The sequence below is a fragment of the Tympanuchus pallidicinctus genome, unplaced genomic scaffold, assembly GCF_026119805.1.
Source record: "Tympanuchus pallidicinctus isolate F22 unplaced genomic scaffold, pur_lepc_1.0 scaffold1, whole genome shotgun sequence".
Taxonomy (NCBI): Eukaryota; Metazoa; Chordata; class Aves; order Galliformes; family Phasianidae; genus Tympanuchus; species Tympanuchus pallidicinctus.
The window spans coordinates 1,078,387-1,094,376 of record NW_026294618.1 but is presented as its reverse complement, the minus strand read 5'-3'; the positions used below and the strand labels follow the sequence as shown (position 1 = coordinate 1,094,376).

The window sequence follows — 15,990 nt, the reverse complement described above, 5'->3', positions numbered from 1 at the left end:
CATCAGCGCAGGCCTGCAGCGCACAGCACACCGCAGCTCCTCAGTGCTCAGAGCCCCGTCCCCTGGCCTTGGCTGCGTGCAGGACGGGGCAGCAGCACCTCTGGGCACCCTGTGCAGCGCCTCACCGCCTCACCGCCAGCGGCTCCTTCCTCACATCCACCGAAATCTGCCCTCCCTGGCTCCCAACCCTTCGCCCTCGTCCCGGCACGCAGACCCCGATGAGAGTCTGCCCTTCTCTCATACAGCCCTGCAGGCACCGCAGGCCGCTCTCAGCTCTCCCCGCTCCTTCTCCTCTCCAGCAGCGCAGCCCAGCTCTCAGCCCAGCTCTCAGCCCGTCCTCGCAGGGAGCTGCTCCATCACGGATCACCCTCTGCTGGAGCTGGCGGCGTGCCGGGATCCTGCTGACGCCGTCGGCTGGGCCCGAGCCGCCACGGCAGCGAGGGCGGTGCCGCGGGGCAGACGGCGGACGGTTCCCATGGCGGCCGATCGACGCGCTGAGCCCCGCGCCGGCCGCTGCACGCAGCATGACGGAGCTGCACCAGGCCGTGGCCGCGGGGCGCCGCGGGCGGGCGGAGCGGCTGCTGCGGGCGGAGAGCTGCGATCCCAACTGTAAGGACGCGGACTGGGCCGACTGGACCCCGCTGCACTGGGCCGCTGCCAGGGGTAAGGGCAGCGACTGCTGCGGTGGCAGCGAGCGCCGGCACCGCGAGCGCCGGAGCCCCGCGTCCCCTTCCGGCGCTTAAAGCGGGAGGGAAACTGCTCTTTACGCCTCCGAGCTGGGGGCAGCCAGCCCGTGGCACTGGGGGGGGGAGGTGCCTTGCGACCCAAATCGTTGTGGGCTCCTGTTCTGTTCTATGATTCACGTCCCGCAGGGCAGCCCCACATGCACAGGGGCCGTTTGAAAGAGCAGTTGAGGCTGTGGAGGTGCGGAGCCCTCACTGTGCGTCTCTTCCCCCTCCGCAGGGCACGTGGCGATGCTGCGCCTGCTGCTGGCCCACGGCGCCCGGCCGTGCCTGCGCAACGCTGCGGGATGGACCGCAGCCCACTGCGCGGCCGAGGCGGGGCGGCTGGCGGCGCTGCGCACCCTGCACGCCGCGCACGCCCCCATGGACGCGGCCGACCCGTTTGGGGACACCCCCAGGAGGCTGGCGCAGATCTACGGGCACACCGAGTGCGTCGCGTTCCTGGAGATGTGAGTGCCGCGGAGTCTGAGAGCACGGCGTCGCAGCACCGCTGCCTTGGAGGCGTCCTCACAGCGCCCAGCCCCAGATCCGTGGGCCGGGTGCCCCCAGCTCCGGCTGCCCAGGGCCCACCCGTGGCTTCTGGCACGTCCAGGGATGGGCACCACAGCTCTTGGCGGTGCCAGCACCTCACTGCTCACAGTAAAAAAGTTCCCCCTGACATCTAATCTAAATCTCCCCGCCTTCGGTTTGAAATCGTTCCCTCTCTCAGCTGAGCTATGCTCGCTGATTTGGCGAGTATATTTTTATCTGTGCAAAAGCAATTTAAAATAGATCTGAGGGCTCAGCCCTGTCTCATGTTGCCCACGTGCTCCAGGCCTCAGTGGGGCAGTGCTGGCAGCACCAAGCAGCATGCTGGCCCATAGCTCCTGGCTGTGCCCCTTGGCACTGCTGGGATACCTGCAGAGCACCCCGAGGGGCTGGGAGGGGATGGAGGGGGGCTGGGATGGCACTGATGGGCGGTGCACTGCCTCAGGGCTGGAGGTTGGATGGGGGGGTTGGATGGGGGTTGGATGAGGGATTGGATGGGGGGGTTGGATGGGGGTTGGATGAGGGATTGGATGAGGGATTGGATGGGGGTTGGATGGGGGTTGGATGGGGGTTGGATGAGGGATTGGATGAGGGATTGGATGGGGGTTGGATTAGGGATTGGAGGTGGGTTGGATGGGGGTTGGCATGGTGGGTTTCTGGGAGTTGGATAAAAGTTGGATGGAGGTTGGATGATGGCTGGCACGGGAAGTTGGATGGAGGTTGGATAGGGGGGTTGGATGGGAGGTTGAATGGGGATCGGCTGGGGGTTGGCAAGGGAGGTTGGATGGAAGTTGGATGGGGGTTGGCATGGGGAGTTTGTGGGGATTGGATGGAAGTTGGATGGGAGCTGGATGAGGGGCTGGTGGGGGGTTGCTGGGATGATTGACAGGTCAGTTGTAGTGATGGAAAAGGTAACTGAGTGGATATCTGACAAGGTGTTTGACAAGATGACTGACAGGGTGGGTGACATGGTTGATGTGATGATTGACATGATGATTGACATCCAGCACAATGCACTGATGAGCAACATCAGCCGAAGGCATGCAACTGCTGAGTGGTGTTTTGAGGTGAATGACAAATTTGAGGTGGAGAAGGCAAGCAGCCATGTTTCAGAGCTGGCTGGCTCTGGATGAGCAGTGGCTGTAGCTGCAGCACAGCGTGGGGCTGTGTGTGTGCTCCAGTGCTGCACAGTGCAGATCTGTCCTCTGGTCACAGCCTTGGCTGCTCTGGGATGTAAATGGGAGGGATATTGTGTTACATGGAGTCCCTGTCAGGGTGGATATTTGCCTGCCAGGCAAAAAGGTGCTAGAAAAGACATTTTTAAAGTAACAGGCAGAGGGGCTGTGCCCAAAGCAGGGCTGAAAGGCATCGCTAAGAGCCACGGGGGGATGGGGGGTCAGGTCAGGTGTTGGAAGAAATGAAGAAATTCTTTACCCAGAGGCAGTGAGACCCTGGCACTGCCCAGAGCTGTGGGTGCCTGAGGCCACGGCTGGGCTCCGAACTGATGGGCAGGAGTGGGGCTGGGGACTGAGAGGTTCCTTCTGACCCAACCAAGCTGAGCTTTTGTGATTGCATGAGCACCCAAACCCTTTGTCAGCCCCAGCTCAGCCCTTTCCTCCCCCACCAGCCCCTCATGCAGGCGCAGTGTAGTTTGCATAGACATGCAAAGCATTGAAACCCTACAAACGCTGAGTGACCTCTGAATAACAAACATGGAATTTGCATCAGATTTCTTTATATTTTCTGCACCGGTGTGGCTGAGGAGTCGCAGGTGACCTAAATGGGAGATGAGCTGACAGGTGACCTCACTGCTCCCTGCAGCTTCCTGAGGAGGGCAGTGTGGGAGCTGCAAATCTCTGCCCCAGGAATCCCACAGCAAAGTGCGTTTATTTCCAGGTTGCCAACTTGTTCAGTGTCATTCAGTGTAGATGTGGGCAAAAATCTGAGAACTTGTATAAATGGCAGCTGCTGCTTCCCTGTTGAGTTGGGTTCGGGGTCTGAACTGCACAGATCCTCCCTGCGGGTTCCCACCTCCATCAGGCTGAGTGCCTGGGGTGCCACGCTGGGGCGGTGGGGTGGGCTGGGGGTTTCTCATGGGTTGCTGCTGCTGATGTGTTGACCGTGCCAACACACAGTCCTGTTTCCATGGACGTGCTCAGGTGTGCTGTGACTGAGCTGTGCTCGGGGATTGAAGATAAACTTCCTTTGTTCCCCAGAGCAGAGGTGGAGAGCAGAAACTACCGCCAGACAGCAGCGATGAGGGGAATGCCTTTGGACCAGGTGGATGAAGACTGGGAACTCAAGAAGGAGGAGCTGGAGAGAAACCCACCATGTGCCCAGCACAGCTATGCGACCTCTGTGCAGAAGAAGATGCAGAGGAAGAGAAGGAAGCAGTAGTGTCACTGTGTGTTTGGGGCTGCTGAGAACTCAGTGCAGAGCAGAGGCACTGAGTATCTCAGGGGAAACCTGGGTAGGCAGCAGCAGAGATGGGTGCCGGGATGAGCCTCTGTGATGTGCTGCACATGCTGTTGTGGTCATGGGGTGGGTAGGAGTGCTTCTGCCTGCCCTTTATGCATCAGGTCTCAAATATCAGAATCACAGAATGGTTTGGGTTGGAAGGGACTCCAAGGATCACGAAGCTCCAACCCCCCTGTGCCACGCAGGGCCACCAACCTCCCCATTTCACAGCAGCCCAGGCTGCCCAGGGCCCCATCCAACCTGGCCTTGAACACCTCCAGGGATGGACGGGGCATCACAGCCTCTCTGGGCAGCTGTTCCAGCACCTCACCACTCTCTCTGTAAAGAACTTTATGAATATTGCAGAAGGTGCTTAAATATACAAATGCTCTAATTCACCCAATTATATGCAAATGTATAGAAATGAAATTCACTGCACTCACCCATGTTGCATGGGAGTGAAATCCTTTTGCTCCCGACTGGCTCAGGGACATCACTGTGGTGATGCCAGAGCCCTTTCTGTGTTTGCTTCCAGCCCCAAGTCACCTGGGGGCCTAGGGGTTCATAGCCTTACTGCTGCCTCTCTTTTCCCTGCAGTGGGACAGAGCTGCTCCTGCTGAGGGGTGATGTGACACAGCTTATCAGGAGCAAGGAGCATACTGGAGCCTTTTGTGAAAGCATTGTGGTAAAGCAGCAACTACAGGAGCACAAGCAGGGAAAGAAGGGAGCTATGGTGTCTGTTCTGTGAGCGTCATGTAGCAGCAAGGGGGTCCAGATGGCACTGAAGACCTGCCTCTCTCAGGACATGTGGCTGGTGCATAGCATGTCCCATTGACAGAGTGGGACCCAGCAGAGTTTGGCAGCTCATCTGGACCTGATCTGGTCAAAGCCATGAATGATTCAGGTTCTGCTCTGTGCTGGCTCTGTTTGCTGTGTAGCCAATTGCATGGCTGCTGGCAGACTCCTGCTCTGATCTCTCCCAGTGCCCCTTCATTGCAGCCCGGGGGAAAAAATGGGATGGAAGAGCACCTGGATTGAGATAACAGCAGGGAGATCAATTGCCACCACTGACAATAAATGTTGGCCTTGGGAAAATTAATTTATTGCCCATTAAGAAAACAGAGTAGGATAGCGATAAACAAAGACAAAACTAAAATACCTTTCCACATGTCACCCTTCTTCCCAGGCTCAACTTTCCCCCTTCATTCCCAGCTCTTTGACCTCCTCCCCTCTGAGTGACACAGGGCTGGGCAGTGGGGCTCATGCCTCCTCACGCTTCCCCTGCTCCAGTGTGGGCCCCTGCCTGGCCGCATCCTTTCAGAATAAGCTTCAGCATTGGCTCTGCATGGGCTGCAGCACCGACTGGCTGCTGCTGGGCTCACTGTGCCCTGCTGTGGGGCTGCGGGACCCGTTACACGTTTTCCTAAATGTAAAACACATTCACAATATAAAGAACATTTAGGTGTGGTAATAAGGGACATGTTTAATAGGGTGATATTAGTGGTCGGTGGATGGTTGGACTGGGTGATCTTGGAGGTCTTTCCCAACCTTGGTGATTCTATGATTCATAGAATCCCAGCATGGCCTGGGTTGCAAAGGCCCACAGCGCTCCTCCAGCCCCAACCCCTGCTGTGTGCAGGTCGCCAACCAGCAGCCCAGGCTGCCCAGAGCCACATCCAGCCTGGCCTTGAATGCCTGCAGGGATGGGGCATCCACAGCCTCCTTGGGCAACCTGTTCTGTGATTCCTGAGTGTTTTACAGAGCCAGAGTCCACTGCTGGAACCAGGCTTAGTAACATGGCAGCAGCAGGTGGAAGTGTCACCAAATCACAGGACCGCATTGCTTGGCTACTGACAATAGCTTATCTCAAAGAATTACTCAGATCAAGTGATAACAATAATTAATTCAATTCACAAGAACTTAATTCAGTGATTTGTTTTACTTTAAAAGGAGAAGATAGAAGACCTGTATCACCCGCAGTGTGCTGAGGACTCTGTTGGAGATGGCAGGACCTGAACTGAAGAACAAAGCATCGATGTTTTGGTGGGCTGCCTGGTGCAGTCCTTGCACTTTGCACAAGGCAGAAACCTTAGCACTATCCTTTCCAGTTTGGGATTGCTAAAAATGAGAATAAGGGAATGAACGACTGGAAAAGCGTATTGAAGGACCAAAAGGAGTAACGTCGGGAGGTTATTCGTATTGTTGTAATACACTGTTGACATCAAGATGATGTAATTAATGCAGTAGAAGAAGAAGAAGGACAGAAGGGATTTCATGGCTTTGATGTGGGCGTCCATGCTGAGGCTCCTGGCAGAGCTGTTCTGCATCCTGTGCTTGTGACTGCAGAGGGAGAAGAGGAGGAGGAAGGCAGAGCAGGTTACCATTATGAACGCCATGGAAAACCCAAGTGTGCAGATAAAAACTATAGTGCGAAAATGTTCCCTTATTTCTTTGTTCACTTCCCAGAAAATCCCGTGGGTGGTGAAATTGGTGTTCTTTTCACCAGTAACTTCGAGGAAGGGGCTGCAGTTGAGCAGGGACAGAACCACGGAGCTCAGCAGCAGCCATGGCACAATCCTGTCGATTTTGGCTTTCAGGTAGGTGAAGAAACGGTGCCTGAAATTTGCGATTTTTATACAGTAAAAAGCATAGAGGCAGGAAGAAGTCCAAAAGTTGGAAGAATTTAAAAAGCACAGAAAAATTGCAAAGGCGAGGGACATGCCTGTGCCTAAAAGATGCTGGGGAAATAACACTGAAATAAAGAGGTATATCCATGAGGTGCACAAGTACCAAAACCTGAAGGCGCCCAGAAACAGCAAGATCTTCTCAATAGAGTTCATGCTTTTCTTTTTGAACCACTCCATGCAAGATGCAGCCACAAGGAAGGAATTGATGCACATGCCAGCCAGCACCTGGAGGGTGAAGATGATCAGGAAAGCGTTACCGGGTAAAGTTCTCTTGTACCACTGCTGCTCTGCCATCCTGCACCGGGGGCAGCTCTTCTGTGCCGGAGCTGAGGTTAGCTGGGATGTGTGTCCGTGTGAGGAAATGGAGCTTTATAGGGCTGGGGGGGACCTCAGTGCTGCTCCCACCCAGAGCAGCGCAGGTGCTGGGATGTAAATGTGCCAGGTATCCCCTTACCCAGCAGCGGTGTCAGCCTTCAGCATTTGAATTTCAGCTCATAACAGGCAGGCTGTGTGAAACTCTGTCGGGCAAAGTTCCTCTAGGTTTGGGTTTGAGAGGAGCCTGGCATGCTGAGAGCAGTTACCGACCAGATGGCAGCTGATGCTGTGCTGTAAATCTCAACAACCTGCCATCTAGCTATGAGAAGGAAGCTGGCAGCTCTTCCTCTCTGCACCTGTTTCCTGGGGGCTATAAATTCTCCCTGAATATCACTGTTGCAAGCTCCTATTTGCATTTTTTGTCACCGAAGAACTAGTTAGAGCATTAGCATGTTGAAATGCTGTGCAGAAGGCTTGGGGTTCATCTCAACAACAGAGCATGTTCCTGTAACTCCGTGCTGGTGATGCAGTAAGCAGACCTTGCATTCCCTCAAGCTGCCATCTCTAAGCCCTTTCTTTGGCAGAGAGCACTGCTCCTGTCCCAGAGCTGCTGGCATCACTCAGGATGGTGCTGGAGGGCATGTGAGCAGACAGGAGGAGCAGGGTTTGTCTCTGGAGAAGTCATAGAAATCCTAAATTGTTCCGTAGCTCCTGATTCCTACAAGGGTTCCTGTACTGAGAATGGCTATGAAATGGCCTTGCAGGCCACTCTCAAAGTTCTTTGCTATGAGAGTGGTGAGGTGCTGGAACAGCTGCCCAGAGAGGCTGTGATGCCCCGTCCATCCCTGGAGGTGTTCAAGGCCAGGTTGGATGGGGCCCTGGGCAGCCTGGGCTGCTGTGAAATGGGGAGGTTGGTGGCCCTGCATGGCACAGGGGGGTTGGAGCTTTGTGATCCTTGGAGTCCCTTCCAAACCTGGCCATTCTGTGATTCAGGCTGTGTGCCAGGTCGGTGTATGGCTGTGTCCTTTAAGATTGTCATCTGCTCAGCATTTCAAGGTTCAACTTCAGAATCACAGAGTCACGGACCTGTTGAAGAAGACCTCCAAGGTCGTGCAGCCCAACCCTCACCAGCACCACCATTTCCCACCGAACCACCTCAGTACCACCTACACACAGCTCTGAAGCACCTCCAGGGCAGTGACCGCTGGGCAGCCCATTCCAGTGCCTTTTTGATGGTTTCTGCCTGTCAGCACTTCCAAAGGCTGATCAGAGCAGGATATGCTGTGTGGGGAATTACACCAAGCTGTGTCAGTGACTGACCTGGGTGTGTTACTTCTTTGGGTAGCTGAGCATGCGGATGCAGGCAGCTGAGAAAGGACGTGGCTGAAGAAAGCTCAGGGAAGTCAGGGCAGTAAGCATAGTGCTGAGTTCAACTTGTTCAACTGCTCCTAGGGGGGAGCATCCTCTGGGCTGAACCAAACCCACACCAACACCACACTCTTATGCGACACAGCTCACAGAGCCCTCGGCAGCAGCTCTCATTCAGCTTCTGCTTTCCGGTTTGTGCTCCTCTGAAGGAAGCTGCTTGGTTTCACACAACTGGTGGCCAAGATATGAATCTTAAGCATCTTCAGTTCTACCCCAGGGCTTCAGTGACATTTTACCCTGGGACAGTCTCATTTCCTGGCAGCGGCTGTGATCTGCTTTATGTTCTGGGGCATGTTGTCTCACTGTGCTGACAGAGCAGAGGATGGGATGAAAGATTTTTTGTCTTCTCATCATACATCTGTGGGGAGAACATAAATTATTTTTGGGGAGGAAGTCTTTCATGCAGAGGGTGGTGAGGCAGTGGCACAGGTTGCCCAAGGAGGCTGTGGATGCCCCATCCCTGCAGGCATTCAAGGCCAGGCTGGATGTGGCTCTGGGCAGCCTGGGCTGCTGGTTGGCGACCTGCACACAGCAGGGGTTGGGACTGGAGGAGCGCTGTGGGCCTTTGAACCCAGGCCATGCTGGGATTCTATGGTTCTATTTCCATTAAAAATATATATGTATAAAGATCTGTAAATGAACTGTCTGTGCTGGGACAATGCCTGAACAAGGGCAGTGAATAAAAATGTTACACTAGCATACAGTGGCTGGGACCCTCTCAGCTCCACATGGGGAGTTTGGCATTGAAAAACAAAAGTACAAAATAAGGGTCTCATATGCTGTGTTTTTTAAGCACAGATGTAGATCAGCTGCTTAAAACACAGCTGTCTGTTGCCAGTCCATATCCATCTCCTCTGACACAACTCTAGAATGGGAAGGGATCTCCCAGGCTTCATTATCTACCAGCCTATGTGGGTATTTTACCCCTGGAGAACCTCAGATAGCACCGGGTACCTCTGTTCAAGCAGTGGGATGGGTGCACAGCAGTACTGGGCCTGAGACACACAGCACATACACAGGCACTACAGGGCATGCATTTAGGCTTAATGGCTTGAGTCTGAGCTTAGTTCTGGCTTAGGTGTTTGAAGCTGGAATGGACTCCTGTCTCCATGACCACTGCCTTTCCCCTTGGATCACATGAGAATGCCCGGTGAGCAGCCCAGGTTAGCCAAGCCATGGGGCTATCAGGTGTGTAACTTCTGCCCACACCCCACTCCACATAAACACCAACTGCGATGCTTGAAGCCCATGGTTGTTTCAGGATACGTGGCTGGGGAAAATGGTGAAACTTCCTTGGGGCAAATGTTATGAAATTGTTCTGGAAATCCTCATTCAGCCCCAAATGCCCCTTTGGAGCAGACAGGAGTGGTGCGCTGCAGTGTGCTGATGGCTGTTTGCAGTGTGTTTGGGCACTTACTGGTTAAGGAGAGATGCGCTGGCTGGGGAGGTGGTGAGGTCTTTCAGAAAAACATCTTGTAGTTCTTGGTAAGTCACACAGCCTAAATTGATGTTTATCTCATTTCAGAAACAGAAAGGCTGCTTTTTGAAGGTGTTACACACAGAATCACAGAACAGTAGGGGTTGGAAAGGACCTCTGCAGATCCCCATCCAGTAGTGGACCCACATTTTCCCCGGAACAGAAAAATTCACAACTGGCTCACCTGCATTCCGGGTTGCCTGGTCATTACTGCCTTGTTTCTGAACTCCATCTCATCACTGCTGCATCCCAAACTGCTCCCAGCTGTCCCTTCCCCAACCAGCCCTTCCTTGTCAGTGAGAGCAGGTCCAGCAGCACATCACTGCTCATCGGCTCTTCTGCTGCCTGCATCAGAAAGTTATTTTCAGTGTGATCATACTGGAAAGTGCTGCAGATGTAAGCAAACACCAATGAGAGTGTTGGTAAGGCTCAAATGTTAACACAGGTTAAGTTTGCTTCAGCAACAGCAGGAGAGAAGCAGCTGCTGTGAGAAGCAGCTCCTTCAGATGTCACTTTCCCATTCCCCACATCGTGTCTGAAGGATGGGTGATAAGCACTTCTGTTGTGGTAGCATGGCATTGCTTGCACTGGATGCACTCTGGTTTTGTGCAGCTCTCTGGGCTGATGTTGTAACATTAACTGTCCAGATCTGCTCTGCTCATGCTGTGCTGCTGTTGGCCAAACAGAGTGACACACCTTGCCATTGGTGTGACGGTGCTCCAGCACTCCTGGCTGCCAGGTGCAGCGCCAGAGAGGAGCTCGACGCTGACTGGGCCGATTTAAGCGACATCATTCAGTCTGGCTGAGATCTCTGGATTACCAGGGCAGGAAATCGTGATTACAGGAACCCACATGTTGCTCTGCTGCAGCCTTCAGGCGTTCTCTCTTCATAACAGCCCCAGCTCAGCACAGGCTGCAGGGAAATGCAAAGAAATTTTTTCCCCCAGAGGGTGGTGAGGCACTGGCACAGGTTGCCCAAGGAGGCTGTGGATGCCCCATCCCTGCAGGCATTCAAGGCCAGGCTGGATGTGGCTCTGGGCAGCCTGGGCTGCTGGTTGGCGACCTGCACACAGCAGGGGTTGGGACTGGAGGAGCGCTGTGGGCCTTTGCAACCCAGGCCATGCTGGGATTCTGTGATTCTGTGAATTAGAAATGAGAACATTCAGAACATTCTGTCTTCTGGTTTCCATCTAATTGCAGGGACTACTTTAAAGTTTGAGTTTGGAGCAGGTAAATACAGGAGAGCTCTGTAAGATTTTAACACTGCGTTACTACTGGTTTCCACATCAAAATTGTTCAGACTTTACTGAGGAGCTGAGAACACACAGCAACTTGCCAAAAGCTCTGAGCGATGCCCTGGATGTGCAAAACCTGCTTTCCTTTCCCAGCCCTCAGTTTATCAAGCAAGATGATGCTCTCTCCTATGGCTCTGACCTATCCCTAGGATTTAGAATCATAGAATCATAGAATGATAGAACAGCTCAGGTAGGAAAAGACCTTGAAGATGATGGAGTCCAACCCCAGCCCAACCATCCCAGCCCAACTCTACCAGCCCTCCGCTAAATCATGGCCCTGAGCACCACATCCAAACGGTTTGAAACACAGCCAGGGATGGGGACTCAGCCACCTCCCTGGGCAGCCCAGTGTAGTGCCTTAGGATTTTTTACCATCCAGTTCGGAGGACATACTGTCGATGAATGGGAGGAGCAAGGCAGCTCTGACATGCCTGAGAATTATCAGTAGAAGTATGCCCCTTTGTAGCATTAGAATGGCTTCACTTAAGAGGGGTTGCCAACTTGCTGACACCCGGACCGTTGCTGAGCCATGGTGAGGCATTCTGAAGGGGCGTTGTGCACTGAGCTTTATTTTGGTCTCGCCTAATCACAAACGTCTGATTTTTTGTCTGGGGTTTGCACAAAGCTCTGCCAAACAGTGATCGTTTCCTTGATGATCTCAATACCCCATATGGTAATGAGTCAGCCCTGCACTATGGGCCGTATTCTTTCAACACCAGTTACAACACCCCTTCCACCACAGCAAAACTTCCTGAATTTTCTGAGATTGTTGAGCAAAGGTTGGATTTCTGCAGGGCTGTTCTACTGAGGCTGAAAGCCGTGTACAGCAGCAGTAAGTTCACCTTCTCACACATGTATTTGAAAATCCTTCCCCAGCCTTCATGGTAACACAGATGGGGTCACATGAGAGGAGCAGAAGCACTGCACCCTTGGGATCCTCCTGCGGTCCTAAAGGAAAAGATAGCTCTTCTGCAGCAGCAAGCTCCATGGTGACCGAATGGCCATTTCATTATGGAATACCATCTGAGTGAATTGGGAGTCACAAATTGCTTTTGTTCTCACAGATTTTCCTTTAAGATTAATTAATGGTAACCATTTCCTACCTGGATGATGATCTCCTGCTGTTCATGGTAAAATCTTCAAACTGTAGGAGTCTGGAATTAGAATTTCTGAAGTCAGTGCATTTAGAGTTCCTTGTTCTGCACTTGCAATGTTTGATAAGACAAGTGGGGAGCATGAATGGGGAAAAACGTGCTTCCCAGCTTCACTAGCAAAGCAGGAATGGCAATACTGCAGCCATTGCACAGTACTGACTTACTGTCACCATATATGTGAATGTTCCCACTGACTTCAGCAGAACTACTCATGATTTACACCCTGACGTGAGAAATGGGCCACAGAACCTCATCCTGACAGCCTGAGAGAGGTGATGGGTGTCTGACTGGGAGGACTGGTGAGCAGAGGCTGAGGTGGTTCACACAAGGACGTACTCAGCTGAGAGAGGGGAGATGATATGGCTCTTTGGGGAAAAAACATCATTTATGAGTGGTGACAGAGATGTGCAACTCTCTGTTGTTTTCATTTGTACTAAGAACATATTTCCTGAATATTCCTGAACACAGCATGGAAGCATTCTGGGATGGGGTTAACAGGGAAGCTCTGACTTGATACTGACGGACATAAAAGACATTACCCCATTCCTGGCAGCTTTGAGCCTCACCTTCTTGGGCTGCAGCTCTTAGGATATATCAGTATCCATGGGGTGGTGCAAAGCAGACAGATGGTGCTGAGCGGGGCCATGTTGGCAGAAGGGGGATGGAGGCCATGCTTTGGTGGGTAACTGCGCAGATTTTTGTTGTTTTTTTTTTGTTTTTTTGATGGTCATTAGACTTCACCGTGCTTTTTATAGATATGAAAAGGAAGACACACAGAGATAAATAAGTTATTACAAGTACCCAGTCCAGGGCTGTCCAAATAGGAAGCTGAGTTTCACACCAAACAGAAAAGGAAGTCACTTGAGCGGGATGGACAGGTCAAAAGGAATCATAGCATCACAGAATGGCCTGGGTTGGAAGGGACCTCAAGGATCATGAAGCTCCAAACCCTCACCACAGGCAGGGCCACCAACCTCCCCATTTCATAGCAGCCCAGGCTGCCCAGGGCCCCATCCAGGGTCACATTTAAGGCCCAGATTGGGCCCTGGGCAGCTGGTCTAGTATTAAATGTGGAGGTACCACATGAGGTACCCCTGCCCCATAGATGAATTCACAGTCCAAATGTGAAAGAGGAAACAATTACTTTAAATATATTAACACGAGTAGGGATGGATTGGTACAAAGCTGTGGTGGCTGGATGCTAATCTATTCCCTACATATTGAGGGAGGCAAAGAAGTCTGTGTCTGTGTCTGTGTCTGTCTGTGTCTGTGTCAGTGTCTGTGTCTGTCTGTGTCTGTCTGTGTCTGTCTGTGTCTGTCTGTGTCTGTGTGTCTGTGGGGTAGCCGGGTCTCTCCATGGAAGACTTACTGGGAACAGCTTCCAGGGAGAGCCACAGAACCAAGGCCTGGGTCTGCCAGGACCTGCTGAATGCATCCACTCACATGGGCATGTTTACAGGATTGGAAGTCCCAGGTTTGCACTTCATTTCTAAAGAATGGAATAGAATATGTTCCCTATCTGAGCAGCTGAACACTAGTTTTTCAAGTCACATTTTGATGCATTTTCATTGGTATTGATTTATTTTTTATATATTTTTTTATAGCAAAAATTCTGTTATATTGAATTCTTTTTTCTGAAAGTAACTTCCTAGCTCTGCCCAGTCGAACTGCACTAAAGATGAATGGATCAAAACTATTATCACAACACTTTTCTGTGCTTCCCAGATAAGGGTATTTTATGTGCTTAGATACAGCACTGATACAGCTTAGATACAACAGCTGCTCAGCCAGCTCTACTGGACTCTTACATCCTTCCTCCAAGGATGATGTAAAAACGCCTCATGTTTTTCCACAGGTTAAATGGAAGTCCATGAGATCAGCTGGTTAAGGAAAATGATGGAACTGGAAATGTTGGGAGAATGGAGAGGCTGCACACAGCTACAGATATATGGAAATGTTTTTTTATATAAGAAGTGCTGGCAAATATTGATGGAAGACAACACTGTCATGGTTTACCAGAGGAAAGTTGTATCAAGTGCCTAGTGCAAATCTAACCTTCATAGAATCATAGAATCGTGGAATCTTTGGCTTCAGCTGAGCAGTGCCAGCATTGGCAGCCATGAGATCAGAATTTGGCACAGAGGTGATGCTCTCAAACTGGTTCCCAGATGGGCACAGGGCTTCAGGCAGCCATCAGCCAAGGACTTCACAGGAGCCTGGCACAGGTTGAGTCTCACTCCTTTGATACAAATGAAGTCCTGGTTCCTTGAAGTGCTCTCAACCCCTCTGCTATAGGTGCAAGCAGACATCCTGACAGATAAGATATATTATGTTGCCAAAACCCAGCATGTGTCTGAGGTGTCTGACCAGCCTCACTTAGCCAGGAGCGCCAGTCTTTCACTTCCCGGGATGCTGTCCCAGGATTTCCCTTCCCTCCCATGGCCATCATGACTTTCTCAAGCCCAGAGCACTCATTCCCAGGTGCTGCCTGGAGCCGTTGCCTTATGGAATCATAGAATGTCTTGGGTTGCTCAGGAGGCCAAGAGGGCCAGCAGCATCCTGGCCTGCATTAGAAATGGCCAGCAGAGCAGGGAGGTGAGCATCCCCTGTGCTCAGCACTGGTGAGGCCACACCTCGAGTGCTGGGTTCAGTTTTGGGCTCCTCACTGCAGGAAAGATGTTGAGGCCCTGCAACGTGTGCAGAGAAGGGCAACGAAATGGTGAGGGGTCTGGAGCACAGGGCTGATGAGGAGCAGCTGAGGGAGCTGGGAATGTTCAGTGTGGAGAAGAGGAGCTCAGGGGAGACCGGACTGCACTCTGCAACCTCCTGAAGGGAGGCTGTGATGAGGAGGGGTTTGGCCTCTTCTCTCAGGCAACAAGCAGGACCCGAGGAAATGGCTGCAAGTTGTATCAGAGGAGGTTTAGGTTGGACATAAGGAAGAACTTTTTCTCTCAGTGGTCAGGCACAGCAATGGCTGCACAGGGAGGTGGTGGGGTCTCCATTCCTGGCAGTGTTCAAGAGGCGCCTGGATGAGGAGCTGCGAGGTCTGTTTTAGTGCTGGTGGTAGCAGTGGTGATGGGAGGGCGGTTGGACTCGATGGTCTTACAGGTTGTTTCCAACCTTGTGATTCTGTGATTCTATGACCTCAAGAATCACAAAGCTTCAACCCGCCGCAGGCAGGGCCACCAACCTCCCCATTTCACAGCAGCCCAGGCTGCCCAGGGCCCCATCCAACCTGGCCTTGAACACCTCCAGGGATGGACGGGGCATCACAGCCTCTCTGGGCAGCTGTTCCTGCAGAAGCACACTCTGTATGTCTGTAGGTGACACTAAGCTGAGCTGTGTTCTGCATGCTGGAAGGAAGAGATGCCATCCAGAGGGCCCCCAACAGGCTGGGGAGGTGGGCTGGTGTGAACCTCGGGAAGTTCAGCACGGCCAGGTGCAAATGGCTGGGACAATCCCAAGCTCAGACACGGGCTGGGCCAAGAACAGGCCGAGATCAGCCCTGAGGAGGAGAACTTCTGGGTCCCGATGGTCGTGGCTGTCTCTGGTGGGCAGAGCCATGTTGTGCATGGAGCTGTGTGTCCTGGGGTGCATTGGCCATGGGAAGGTGCTGTCAGTGCCTCTGTAATTGTATCTCTCTTATTTCTAATCTTTACGATATAATGTTAATTATTAATGGAGAGAAACACCAGCTGAAATTCTCATGTCACCAGAGTGCTATAAACTCAATAATTCTCTTTGAGCACGTGGCTTTTATTCAGTGCAACTGAGATTGTAATGCTGACAGACAATAAATACAGTGGAAGGAGTCAGCAACTTTGGGCCCAACTGAGATGGGACACAAAGCCCATGTGAGCCTTGTACTGCCTGAAACTGGGAGTGATCACATTCCTCTCTAACATT

The 15,990-nt window shown here is 52.4% G+C and overlaps 2 protein-coding genes and 1 long non-coding RNA gene across 3 annotated transcripts in view; 1 reads left to right on the top strand and 2 right to left on the bottom strand.

The window, feature by feature from the left end:
- Window positions 1-15,327, bottom strand: part of LOC128085978 (uncharacterized) — a 63,105-nt gene extending 47,778 nt beyond the window's left edge. Inside the window, exon 1 of the long non-coding RNA XR_008209188.1 lies at window positions 15,275-15,327. This is a non-coding gene — a long non-coding RNA (uncharacterized LOC128085978). The remainder of the gene's footprint in view (window positions 1-15,274) is intronic.
- On the top strand, window positions 204-4,170 carry ANKRD66 (ankyrin repeat domain 66). The gene is made up of 3 exons (XM_052693430.1): window positions 204-663; window positions 964-1,192; window positions 3,488-4,170. Exons 1-3 carry the CDS (start codon window positions 219-221, stop codon window positions 3,666-3,668), a joined length of 855 nt encoding a protein of 284 aa, XP_052549390.1. The 5' UTR covers window positions 204-218; the 3' UTR covers window positions 3,669-4,170.
- LOC128085630 (taste receptor type 2 member 40-like) lies at window positions 5,699-6,818 on the bottom strand. The gene has a single exon (XM_052693317.1). The coding sequence runs from the start codon at window positions 6,707-6,709 to the stop codon at window positions 5,699-5,701; it is 1,011 nt and encodes a 336-aa protein (XP_052549277.1). The 5' UTR covers window positions 6,710-6,818.
- Window positions 15,328-15,990: the final 663 nt, after the last annotated feature.

Bases quoted from the DNA above. Each gene is read 5' to 3' on its own strand.
- ANKRD66 (XM_052693430.1), top strand. From the start codon at position 219: ATGAGAGTCTGCCCTTCTCTCATACAGCCCTGCAGGCACCGCAGGCCG. The intron at 664-963 runs GTAAGGGCAGCG...CCCCCTCCGCAG, and splicing joins GCACTGGGCCGCTGCCAGGG to GGCACGTGGCGATGCTGCGC. The intron at 1,193-3,487 runs GTGAGTGCCGCG...TTTGTTCCCCAG, and splicing joins TGCGTCGCGTTCCTGGAGAT to AGCAGAGGTGGAGAGCAGAA.
- LOC128085630 (XM_052693317.1), bottom strand. From the start codon at position 6,709: ATGGCAGAGCAGCAGTGGTACAAGAGAACTTTACCCGGTAACGCTTTC.